Source organism: Chinchilla lanigera, unplaced genomic scaffold, assembly GCF_000276665.1.
Source record: "Chinchilla lanigera isolate Chin_1 unplaced genomic scaffold, ChiLan1.0 scaffold00118, whole genome shotgun sequence".
Lineage (NCBI taxonomy): Eukaryota > Metazoa > Chordata > Mammalia > Rodentia > Chinchillidae > Chinchilla > Chinchilla lanigera.
In genome coordinates, this window is record NW_004955519.1 from 2,443,501 (window position 1) to 2,456,557 (window position 13,057).

At 45.1% G+C, this 13,057-nt stretch overlaps 1 protein-coding gene and 1 pseudogene across 1 annotated transcript in view; one reads left to right on the plus strand and one right to left on the minus strand.

Moving 5' to 3' along the window:
• The window catches only part of Ca5b (carbonic anhydrase VB, mitochondrial), a 39,331-nt gene extending 27,779 nt beyond the window's left edge, over nucleotides 1–11,552 (minus strand). The window contains exons 1-2 of the mRNA XM_005409159.2: nucleotides 11,348–11,552; nucleotides 225–419 (exon numbers count right to left, since the gene is read on the minus strand). Coding sequence (XP_005409216.1) covers nucleotides 225–366 — 142 coding nt within the window. The 5' untranslated portion in view covers nucleotides 367–419; nucleotides 11,348–11,552. The remainder of the gene's footprint in view (nucleotides 1–224; nucleotides 420–11,347) is intronic.
• A 638-nt stretch (nucleotides 11,553–12,190) lies between these two features.
• The window catches only part of LOC102012468, a 2,735-nt pseudogene continuing 1,868 nt past the window's right edge, over nucleotides 12,191–13,057 (plus strand).

The window sequence follows — 13,057 nt, forward strand, 5'->3', positions numbered from 1 at the left end:
TTTTTTTGGTTTTTCTCCGGTACCGGGAACCGAACTCACGACCTTGCGCTTGCCAGGCAGGCGCTTTTGCCACTGAGCTAAATTCCCAGCCCCTATACTCACAGTTCTTAAGGCATCTAGTCTCACACCAGACTGCCAGTGACACCATATCTAGAATGCCTACTGCACATGCTTGTTATACAGTACAAGTCATCTTGTTCTCTCTAGGGAAGGGTTATACTCACAGGCTCGGTTCCGGGTTCTATAGGTGCAAGTATACAGACTGCAGGGTCTCACCGGCATGGATCTGGGAACCGGGACCCTCCTCCACAGCCATTTGCAGGGGGACCCTTGCCGAATAACTCTCAGGCTGTTCAGCATCATCATCCTCAGCTTGAAATCCTGATCAGCTGCCAAATAATGCACAGGAACCTAAAACCCTAGAGGGAGGAGGGCAGAGGAGGAAAAGCCATAAACAATAGAGATTGAAAATCATGTGAAACCCTCTAAGTAGGACAACATTCAGACTGGCAGTTCACACCCTGACGTGGGGGGAGGGCAAAGGAGCGTCAATAGTTTATTCAGCGCTGTTCTGCAAACCCATTGGTCCCGCCGTGAAAGGCAGGGGCCAGAGTACTGACTCATACAATTTGTCTTTCCCTCGGGGTTGGCAAATATTACAGGCCTGGAGAAAACATCTTCGTCCACATGAATAAAAAGATTGTTTAGGGTACAGTTTCTTAAAATTTAAAAAATAATTTACTCTCTAAAATCCCAATTAATTATTCAGCATGGTAAATACCATGGAGTAGGAAAAAAAAAAAAAAAAAACCCAATGATTAAAACTCCTTCCAGGCAGCTTAAATAAAAAGAATTGTCTGCTTCTGGATTGGCTTAAAAAAAAGTAAGCCCAAGATACAACCTGCCAAAATAATCATGGGTGGTTTTGAAATCTAAGCTTAAATATAACCTGTGACTCCATCTCTCTCTCCCTCTCCATTGCTGACACATTCACTGTGACTCAGAAGATGATGCTTTCTGAGGTATTCACTGTGGGGTCCAGAAATCCTGGGGTTATTAACTTTGTACCCTTCTCTCCTTCCTGTCCCCCACACTTGCTCCAATATTGCTTCATCCATTTTTCCTGACAACTCCTCACCCTGTACAAGAGAACAAGCAAGTTCTGAAATTAAAAACACCAGTTTTTTTCTTGACTTTACATTCACTTCACTGTAGATGTTGACGTGTCCCATGTGATTACCTGAGATGCATTCAGATAGCTGTTTGGGACACCATTTGAGCAACCACACCTGACACGGCTGCCCTGGCCCCACCGAGAACTCAATCTCCTGTTTCCTTCTGTTTTTCTTTTAACAGTACTAGGGATTAAACCCAACGAGCACTGAGCACTGAGCTACAGCCCCAGCTCTGTTTTGATTTTTATTTTTTGCTTTGAGACAGGATCTTGCTAAGTTGCCCAGGCTAACCTCAGACTTGGTATCCTCCTGCCTCAGCTTTGCCAGTAGCTGGGATTACAGGCCCACACCACCGGGCTGGCTGTCTTCTGTCCATTTGTGCTCTTGACTGCCCACCAGCCATGTGGAGTCCATTTCTCCAACTCCTGATGCCCCTCCAGCCTGTGCAGACGCTCTTCCTTCCGTGACCAGTCTCCCCGTACCCGTGCCTGGCTAACTCTGACCTACCTCTCATCCATAAGCCCAGCACCCTCTTTTGGGTGAGAGTGTTTATCAAAGTTGACCGAAGTGCCTGCCTGATCAGGAGTGTAATTACCGCCCCGTCTTCCCCAGCACCCAAGCCCCACAGGGGAGGGACTGTGTCTGTCTCAGTCTCGGCTGCATCTCTTCGGACACAGCGCTGGTATATGATGGCTGGTCCAGGTGTACTGACCTGAGCAGGTCTTCCTTGTGATGGAAAAGATGTTGATCCTAATTTCAAAAACTGAGTGCTGGGATATGACTGCCTGCATGTTCTAGGACAGTACTGAGTCTTTTCTTTTCTCAGATGCTACCATTACCCATTTGTAGGGTTGTTTGTTTTCTTACGTTTTTATTTTGTGTGTGTGTGGTATTGATGATTGAACCCAGGGCGTCAGCCATGCTAATTAAGCACTCTACCACTCCGCTACAGCCTTAGCCCTGTATTTTATTTCACTTACTTTTATTGAGTGCTGAGGATCCCAGGGCCTCATCTATGCTAAGGGAAGTGCTCTACTACTGAGCTACAGCCCCAGCCCAAGTAGATTGTTTATATTTCTTGATATATTTTAAAATATGTGTCCTTTAAGAGGAGAATCTCACATCTGTACTGATAAGACCTGAAGGGCCCACAAAGTCTTGCCTGATTTCAATCAGACCCTGAGTAGGAAGCTAACCTAGTATCAAAAGGATGGGAATCCTCCCAGTACACATTTTCATTCCAACATTTATTACTGTTTCCTTGGTTAGGCACTGTGCTGAATGTTGCGATTCTAAAATGACCAAGGTCATAGAATGGAATGAAGCCCTGGTACGTGCTATAATGTGATGAACTTCCAAAACATGATGCTAAAATGAAAGAAGCCGTGCACAAAGGTCATGCATTCATTTCTGGCACCACTACCACTACTTATTAAGCAAGACTAGAAGAACAGGCAATCACCATCTGCTTTTGTTGCTCAGAGAAATTGTAGAGAAGACAACTATTTTTAAAGGCAATGGTTTGTCTCACCTTTCTACCTCAAGGGAAATCTAGGCCAAAATGGAAGAGCCTTGGACTTGCGAACTGATGTGAAATACAGAACCTCTGTTGAGTTTTGAGTGTTTTGAAGACTGAAAAATCTTGCTCAGCGTGGGTGACCACCACAAAGCAATCTAAAGCCATCTACCTGTGACAAATGAGACAAATTGGGGAGTTTGTTGTCTATTGGAAAGTAAAATGCATTGTCCTGAAGAAAAGCAGGAAGGCGTATGAAATACTTAGGATAGGAAAACCTGCAGGGACAGAAGGCAGACTGGTGGTTGGTAGGTCAGGAGGGAAAGGGGAAATGGGAACTTCTTAGTGAACACAGGGTCCCTTTAAGTGGTGCAAATGTTTGGGAACTCCATCGAGGTGGTGGTTGCACAACACTGTGAAGACTCTAAAAGTCACTGAATTGTTTTAGTTTAAAAAGTTAATTTTATGTTATGTGACTGCTACCCCAGTGTTTCTATTTTTTAACCATTTCTACTCTGCTACAAAGAAGGGTAAAAATTTGGGCGTGGTGGCGCATGCCTGTAATCCCAGCACTCAGGAGGCTGAGGCAGGAGGATCGTTGCGAGTTCAAGACCAACCTGGGCTACAAAGTGAGTCCAAGGCCTGCCTGAACTGCATAGTGAGACCCTGTCTCAGAAAGACAAAAAAAAAAAAAGAAGGATAAACTTGAGTCATCTGTAGGAAAACGGATGCACCTTGAGACCATAATGTTAAGTGAAATAAATCAGACACACCAGCTTAAACATTGCATCGTTTCTCTGACATAAGAAACTCAAAGCATAAATACATTAAAGAACAAAATAAAAGATAGATAGTAGGAAACAAGGAGGTAGATTTTTTGCAAAAGGAAGGGGATCAAGAGCTAGGGATTTAGCTCAGTGGCACAGCGCCTGCCTAACAAAAACGAGGTCGTGAGTTTGATTCCTGGTACCGAAGGGAAAAAAAAAAAGGATCAAGAAATGCAGGGAGGGAGGACGGTGAGGGGAAGAGGAATGAAAGGAACTAAGATGTGTTATGTACATGGACCAGCTCTGCACAATGAATGGAGCCATTATATACTACAGGCATGAATAAAAACAAAAATAAAAAACTAAATAAATAAATAAAAAGATGAGCAAGGAGACACAGCAAAATGGCCCACAGCAGTCTGTTGAAGCCCCCTCAGATTCTGCCTGCTGCAGAAGGAAGACCCTCAGCAGTTTGGCCTTCATGGGGGACGGGAAGGCACAAAAAGAGAAATACAGAGCACACTAAACATGCTTTTCACTTCCAGTCTCGAACCCTTCTTCTCAAGAGGAGTGCAAGTTCTAACAATAACAACAAAAACCCACATGTGGGGGCTGGGGATTTAGCTCAGCGGCACAGCATCTGCCTGGCAAGCGCAAGGTCACGAGTTCGATTCCTGGTACCAGAAACAAACAAACAAACAAAAAACCCACATGTGGTCCTCATCGATGCAGAGTGATTAACAGTAAGATGCTGTGAATTGCCTGTGACCTGGCTCTCCTCTGTGCTACTGTCCTGACCCTGCTTCTCCTGAGCTAGAGAGGAGAGAAGACTCCTCCTATGTGAAAGGAGAGAAAATCACACCTGAAAAGGCATGTTCAGTGAAAACAAGAAGCAGAATTACTTCCTATCACTAGCTCCAAAGAAAAATCAACGGTTCTGGGCAGAACTCTGCCTGGCTATCATCAAGCCCTCTTCCCACATAAGTACGGTACCATTCTTTCAGCTGGTCCTCTGCACTTTAGGTAGCTATGGCTTAGCGAATGCATGCCTTGGACTTGGGCAGGTGGTGATGTGCAGGCATCACGTGATAGACCAGTAGGAAGTTCGTGCATCCCACAGAGGGTCTTCAAGCCAGTGACATCTAAAGTGTGTCTATGTTGCCCAAAAAAGGTGTCTGAAACTCTCAAAGTTAAAGTTCATTTTGTTTGTAGTCTTGTGTGTGTTTGTGTATATACATCTTTGGGGAGAGTGTGTATATGTCAAAATATACCTGATTTAGGATACGCAAAAGTTTCAAACCTTCAAGAGATTATCTTGATAGTGTTTTGAACAAATAGGAGCACCTTCTTTTCTTTTTTTTGTGTGTGTGTGTAGTATCGGGAATCGAACTCCTGACCTTGCAGTTGCTAGGCAGGTGCTTGCGCCACTGAGCTACATCCCCGGCCAAGAGTACCTTATTTTCCAATGCCTTCCATAGCTGAACTGAGTGAGCAGCTGTACAGAGTAATAGACCTTCAGCAGTTTGCTTCCTTTTTAGTAACTTTTTGTTATGGAAAACTTCAAACTTACACAAATAAAACCAGTCCTGTGTATCTGCAGTTTCTGCATCTGTGGATTTGGATGTAGTCAACTGTAGATCAAAGATATTTGAAAAAAAGTGTATGACGAACATGTACAGCCCTTTTGGCTTATGGTTTCTTCCTAAACAATATAACAACTGTTTACAGACCATAGGTGTCACCTCAGTAAACCAGAGGGAATTTATACTATATGCAAAACTGTACATAGTTATTTTCAGCTTGAACTTTACAAAACTTAAATTTATTTTCTACAGAAACATCACATTTTACTTATTTATGGGATACCATGTGACACTTAGATGCATGTATATATTGTGACTATGCCATTTCATAGAAAGAACTTTAATATCTAAGGATTGTGCTATCCTCAGGGATCCTAAAATCAATCCTCCACAGTTAGCAAGGGACAACTACGTAGTGGGAGCGCCGTGGGACAACCAGCTATGGACCCAACATTCCTTTTCAACAATTAAACAATTATATTCATGGATGATCATGTTTTGTTTATACTCCTTCTCCTTCCTCTCTCCGGGTTACTTTGGAGCAAATCTCAGACAGCTTATCAAATATACATGACTATATTTTTCATAGGAAGCTATCTTCCTTATTAATAGTTTTTCTGCATAAAAATTCTCTGTATGAAGTAGCCTGTGGTGGTAGTTTATTACAGAGTATGAAACTTATCAATTTTTCAAAATTAAAAAAATAGCCAAAAAGACAGTAGCCCTATAGGCCTTCTCAGTATCAACCTAACCATTTGTATAAACACTTCATATCTCTCTTGGTATTTCCACTTTCACCTTTTTTGTGTGTGGGTACCTGGAATCAAACTCAGGACCCCGTGCTTGCCAAGCAGGCGCTGTGCCACTGAGCTCTAGCCCTGGCCCCTCCACTTTCATCTTGGATGAGAATTTTATGTTCTAACTTGCAAGTCTATGGTTATTATGAAACTGCATATTTATTATTACAGTTCAGCAGAATAAAAGCATTATGCGAACCAACGTGTTTAAGATTAAAGTTATGGTAGACCCTGAAATTTATGCAAGAATTTAGAACCAGAGGAACAGGAAAAATATTTGCTTAGTAACACTGTACGAGAAGGTGATTTCGATGACAGTAAACTAGAAGGTTGACTTTTAGAGATGGGGAAAGGGATTGGAGGAGGGGGCAGGAACAGGAGAAGTAATGGGAATGAAAATAATCAAAATATGTTATGTGCATGTACCAATATACCTAAAAAAAGCCCGCATTACTCTCTATCACTAATTTGTACTTATTAAAAAAGAAAAAGGTGACTGTGACTCCAAATAATGCAAGGTAAGAGAAAGCTCTCTGAAAATGTTAAGTGTTAGATAAATGCAAGTTACTATTACTCAATGCCCAAATCCTGCCCATGATATAAATACAAAAACTAAGAAAACACCCATCCATGGTGACTTTTAATACCACTTTTAAGCCAATAGCATTAAACAATTGCAATGAACTGGGATTCTCCCTCATAAAATTAATTTGACTCAAAAACTACAAAGAGATATGGGGGAAACTGGCCTTCACTCTATGCTTCCTTTCCACCGACTTCCATTCCTGAGGTGAACAATAATGAATCCTGTCTTCTGTAAAGGCTTGTAGTGGTGTAAAGATGAAAAAGCCACGCCCCTTCTCCCCTCTCTGAAGCTTGTAATCTACAAGGAAAAACTAAACACTCATGTCTCTCCTTTTTGTTATCTTTTTAAAACTTGTGGATAGGGGCTGGGGATTTAGCTCAGCGGCAAAGCTCCTGCCTGGCACGTGCAAGGTCGTGAGTTCGATTCCTGGTACTGGAAGAAAAACAAAAAAAAATAAAAATAAAACTTGTGGATATATATATATATATGTGTGTGTGTATATGTATATATATATATATATAGGCATTTTTACCAATTGTAAATATACAAATTCAGTGGAATTAAATACATTCACAAGATTGTATAACCATCACCATCATCTATACCCAAAACTTTTTCATTATCCCCAACATAAACTCCGCGCTCACTAAGTAATAAGTAACCCAAATTATCACTCTCTAATAACCTCAGTTCTGCTCTTTATCTCTATTTGCTTGTGCTTATTCTAGGTACCTGATAAAAGTGCAACCATACAGCATTTCTGTGGCTCACTTATTTTACTTGGCCTAATTAAACAGATAGTTTTTCATCCAAGCCAAATGCGAAGACAGCCTTATGACTGCACCAAGAGGGAGCAGAAGGTTTAAGTTTCAGGAGGGCCAGCATCTAAGACAATTCAGCAGGCGGGGCAAAGGCAGAGAGGTGGAGAGGGGAAACTTCCGAGATGCGGAGGATATGGGGTGGGGCTGATTGGTCACCAAAGCCAAGGAGGACAATTGGGGTTGAAATAAGTAGAATCTAGGTTTATTCACTGAACAGTTCTGGTTCCGAGGGATGCTAGGTGGGCAAACAAGTAGAAAAAGAGCACTCCCTTGCTTACAATCTAGTTGGGAAGGGAGATTTAGTAACTTTCAGAAAGATGACATCGGGTGAAATGTACATTCAGCAGAAGAGACGTACTGACTCAGCCTTCCAAGTGAGGGTCATGATAAGACAAGGTCAAGACACATATGTAGGGTACGAGTTGTACAAACAAATGAATGGCCACATACGTGCCCAGAACATGGGTCTTGCCTGATAGTACAACTCCCAGAGAAGTCTGAATAAATGACCTTTAGCCTCAGTTTACAGACAGTCATCAGGAAAGCATCCGCCCAGCAGGGTGGGGACAAATGCCAGGGCCATGGTCATGCCTTGGGGACTGCCCCACACTCAGAAGACACATTGTCTGTTAGCAGTGCTGGGGGTGGCAGCTGATGATACCTGGCCCCCAGGAAGTGCTCCAGACTGGCTTCAGGTGGGGGCAGGAAGGCTGCAGAGGGACTGCCATCACCCCCATTCTCAATCACTCTGCAAAGCCCAACACCCAGTGGTGGACTCCCTGAACCTCTGTCTATCCCCAGAATGTTGCTGATCTCACTACGGGGGACGCTGGTGCTGCAGACTTCCTTTTGAATCCTGTAGCTAACACAAAACCAAAACAAATGCCAAACCTGCTTTTTTTTTTTTTTGGTTTTTGGTTTTTCTCCGGTACCGGGAACCGAACTCACGACCGTGCGCTTGCCAGGCAGGCGCTTTGCCGCTGAGCTAAATCCCCAGCCCCCAAACCTGCTTTTTGAAACAAAAGTGAGAGGGTATCTGAACTCATTCCAAGTCTGCTATTAATACTTGCCCAAGTACTGGCCAAGCAGATGCCCAGGGGACACTGTGTGAGGCGAGGCTGGATGGGAGTGTGAGATTAATTTGGGGATTGGGAGTAGTTTCCAAGAGCCTGGAGGTTTTGGGGTGTTAATCCTGTGTATAGGAGAAAGCGCTGCTGGCTTTGACGACAGTGGCAGCAGAACACAAGATGGATGGGAGGGAGCAAAGCAGAGCCAGAAAAGTCAGGGAAAAGGTGTTTCCTTCAACCAACCTCCTTCAATTCATCATTCTTTTATTATTTTCAAAGTATTAAATATTAATATTAAATATTAATTCCAAAATATTCAATGCCAGACACTGTTCTAGGCTCACTGGGAAACAAAACAAAGTCCTTCTTCTTGTGAAGCTTACCTTTTATTTTTTGTCTTTTTTATTTTTTGGTTTTTCTCCGGTACCGGGAACCGAACTCACGACCGTGCGCTTGCCAGGCAGGCGCTTTGCCGCTGAGCTAAATCCCCAGCCCCTATTTTTTGTCTTTTTGATGTAGGGTTTCTCTATGCAGTTAAGACTGGCCTTGAGCTCACTTTGTAGCCCAGGCTGGCCTCAAACTTGCAGTGATCCTCCTGCCTCAGCCTCCCGAGTGCTGGAATTACAGGTGTGTGCCAACACGCCCAGCTTTACCTTCCAGCAGAGAGATGAAGATAGACAACAAATAAGTCAGTTATAGCGATAATGAGAAGGTGTGGAGCAGGACCAGGTGAACCTAGAGACAGGGTGCTATATTTGGCGTTATTGAGAAGGTGAAGTTTCAGCAAAGGACTGAAAGAGGCCAGGAATTAGTTCTACGGCTAGCTAGAGGAAAGCCACTCAGGTAGGGGAAACTGTTTCTGCAAAGACCTGGAGTCGGGACATTGTCCAGGGATACGGCAGGAAAGAAGTAAACCAAGGAGAAGAGAAGTAGGCGTAGTGCAGAGGTGATGGATGCTAAACCAAGTAGAGTTCTAGGCCCTTGTAAAGGGCCTTTCTGTAAGCTAGGGCTTCTCTTATTTTTGTTTTTGTTGTTTGTTTGTTTGTTTGTTTGTTTTGAGACAAGGCCTCACTGTGTAGTTCAGGCTGGTCTCAAACGCATGGCGATCCTCCCGCCTCAGCCTGCAGAGTGCTGGGATTACAGATGTATGCCACCATGCCTGGCAAAGTCGGGGGTTCTTAACCTTGACATGGTTGACATTTTTGACCAGCTGGTGCTTGGTTGTAAGGTGTACGGCAGCATCTCTACTAGCGAGCATCCTCTAGGTGCCACCAGCAGCCTACACCACAGCTGTAACAACAAAAAATGTCTCCAACATTGCCAGCCAAATGTCCCCTGGAGGCAGAGTTTGCCCCAAGTAGAGAGCCACTGCTGCAAGTGAAATGAGGATAAAATACAGATTTTTAAATAGAGGAATAACAGTGTGATTGACATTTTAAAAAGACCACTCAGTGCGACCTATTAAAAATCTCCTTGGGAGGGCTGAGGTACTTGTAGCTTAGTGGTAGAGCACTTGCATAGCCTGTGAGAGGTGCTGGCTTTGACCCCCAGGACAGCACACAAACAAAAAAATAAACTTGGGGAGTCAGTGTGGGGGGCAGGGGCGGGGGCAGGGGAAGGAAAGAAGCAGGAAGACTATTTGGAATAGGTTACTATTTCATTAAAGAAACTCCTTGATCCTCATTGGATTGACCCTTTGTTTTTTCATTCCCAATTCCAAAAGGAAGCAGGCCTTTTGCCATTCCACGAAATTTAATTTAGAGATTATTTTGCCATATTTTGACTAAAAAAGCTTAGCTTCCTCCTCTCCCCTCTTCTTTCCTGACAGCATGATGCCATCCTTTTGCCTGGCTTTGAGGAGAATAGTGCAGGAGTGGACGGGCATAGTGTATGTACCCTTGCTGTTTGGGGGCTTTTCAGTGAATTCCAGCCCAGGTGCTGATTTTTTAAAAATCTAAGTTAAGGAGTAGAGTCCTAAGAAGTTGAAAGGGTTCCTTTCCAACCGATCCTAAGAGCAGCCACTGTGAGGAATGAGCAGGAACTGTCTGTCGGGTCTGTGGCAGCTTCTGTCACTGGAGAAATAGGGCCACTTTTTCCATATTCCAGCAAAGCGTTTAAACAGCAGCGTGGACAAAGCCAGATTGTCAGTAAAGAAGAAGGGGAAGCAGAAAACAGTGTGGTTTTCAGTGGCCGGGCAAGAACAAGTTGCATCCCAACTAAGGTGCTTGAACTCCCTGCATTTCTCAGACTTTCCCCGGAGGTAACGACACGAGAGGAGAGGGCATGGGCAGCTTTAACGAGCTGCCACCAGCCTCAGGGCAAAAGATTTTCAGGATGGACGCCTCAAAGAAGCTCAGTCCCCAACAATTTTGTGTTTCGGAGGTTCCTCTCCTCTAGCTCTAGGGCGGAACACACCACAAAAAAATCCAAAGACAGGAAATGCGCAGTGGAGAAGGCTCTGATTTGTCCACTGCACAGCTGTGATGCTGACCCATGCTCTAGGGGTGGCTGAGGGTCTGTCCACAGCTCCGAGGGTCGCGGGGGCTGACACAATGCAAAACCTAGTGAGTTGTAGCGTACTACGCCTCGGTTTCTGGAACTGCAGCCTCAGATTTGTACCCTCATCTGCAGCTATTTTACTGCAGATTGGACTTCTAGAGTTAGATTCAACCAACTCTGGCAACGTGCCTTCCCAAGGAAGTCAAATGCCCTGTCCCCCACAGATCGTCTGGGACGGCTGTTTTCTCGTCAAGTGCAAAGAACCTTACAGAAGGTGCAGCCTTCTGGTGATTCCCACAGTGAAGCAAGCGCGCTGAGCGGAGAGGACGATGCCCAGTTAAGCCCGCCCGGGAAAAGCAGGCAATACTCACAGCGCCAGCGAGAGCTGCGAGACCAGCAGTGGCGGCTCTGGGGCTGGCGGGGTCGTGGGGGGGGTCGTGGGGGAGGGTCGTGGCCTTTTCTGGGTCTTCCCGCCCACTTCACTCGGCCCCCCATCTTCACTCGACCCCCCACTTCACTCGGCCCCCCATCCTTACCTGAGCGTTTCCTTTACAGCACTAATCTCTCCGCTCGCTCACTTTCCAGGACTCGGGAGTCGCGCGCCCGGAACCCTTTCACCACCCTCGTACCCGGGCCCCGCCCCTCGCGCGGGAACACGCCCCCATCAGGCGTTCGTGCCCGCTACTTCCAAACCTACAGCGCTGGCCATGCCCCTCCAGACTTTGCCAGCCCTCTACCCGCTGCTCTAGGCACACCCCTTCCGCTCAGCCACACCCGCTCCACCCCGAGCCACGCCTCTGAATTCGGCTCTGGCCCCGCCCTTGCCCCGCCCACCACTCTCACCTCATCTCCCTCTGCCCGTGCTGGCAGCCTTTGTGGGGTGAAATCAGATTGTGGTTCTAAAAACCTGGGTCTAAAAAGTGACTTTCCTCAGGTTTCTCCCAACTCCAAACACCATGACTTGATGGGCTGGGAACAAGGGACACAAAAGAGAAACAAACATTGGATGTGTCCTTTCCCCCCTAGGTTTCATGTCCAACTTACCTGAGTTTTTTAACAGCTTCTGAACTTGAACTATAGATCGGTGTTCCTTCCAGTCAGTTTTCATATTCTTTAAACCAGAACTATGAGATTGTGTTCCTTTTAGCCCCTTGGCCTTAGCTGACTTTAAATATTAGGTAAATATGTGGAGTAAGCTTATTTCTTTACTTCCTGTGTCTTCCCCAGATGATTTTTCATAGGCACCCACCCTCTTGCTGTGTCCAGGGCAGGTCTTGATGTCGTCTCACCTGGTCTGGAACTCTAGTTGCAGCTCTGTACTCTGAGACTATTCTGTTAGCCTTGCTCCCTCCATTTACATCTCTAGGTCCACAAGAAAAATGGGAAAAATTAGAGCCAGCTATCTTCCCCAGTACTTAGATCTGACTTCTTCAAGTCATATTTATGGACCACACACTCCCTTTACAAATAAGACAAGCCTCAAGAATCAGACTCTGAAGTTGTCCAGCCCAAATTGGGTTGGATAGGACTAGAAATGGCAAGGTAAGATGGTGGGGTAGCAGTGCAAAGTGGTTGGTGTTGAGTGCCTGGGCTGACTTCGTTTCTGTCTCCACAGCAGCAATGATTGCTGAGCAAAGAGTGTCTAGGGTAGTTGCCCAACACCAAAATCTTCAGCAGCAGCTCCCATCAGGATTTACCCCAGAGAACTGCTGACTGCTTGGACTTGGAGAGAGCCAAGGTCTGTGACTAAGAAATTTAGCAACGAGGAGACCTGCGTGGAAGTTGTTGCAAGTGTATGTACAGAAGACGTCTACACTGTTCAGAGTAGTTGTGATAAAATCAGTGACAGTCTAATAGAGCTTTTGATCATGTTTAATGCCTGCAAGATTGCTTCAGCTAGCTGGGTTACTATAGTCAACCCATGTTTCCCTTATGCCTGGCAGGATAAGAGCCCGGCTCCAATCTCAGCCAAACTTGTTGCTAATATGCTGCTATCTGTAGCAGGTGCTGATGAGATTATCACCAGAAATGCATGTGCTTGTTAAGTTCAGTGCCTTTTTGATATCCCACTAGACAGTTTATACACAGACCCAGCTGTCCTGGAGTGGGCTGGGGGAGTATAGGGAGTGGAGGGGCTGTATTGTCTCACCTGACGCTGCTGGAGCCAAGAGAGTGCACTTCATTGCAGACGAGTTTAATGTGGGCTTTGCTTTGATTCTCTTTTTTTTTTTTTTTTTTTTTTTTTT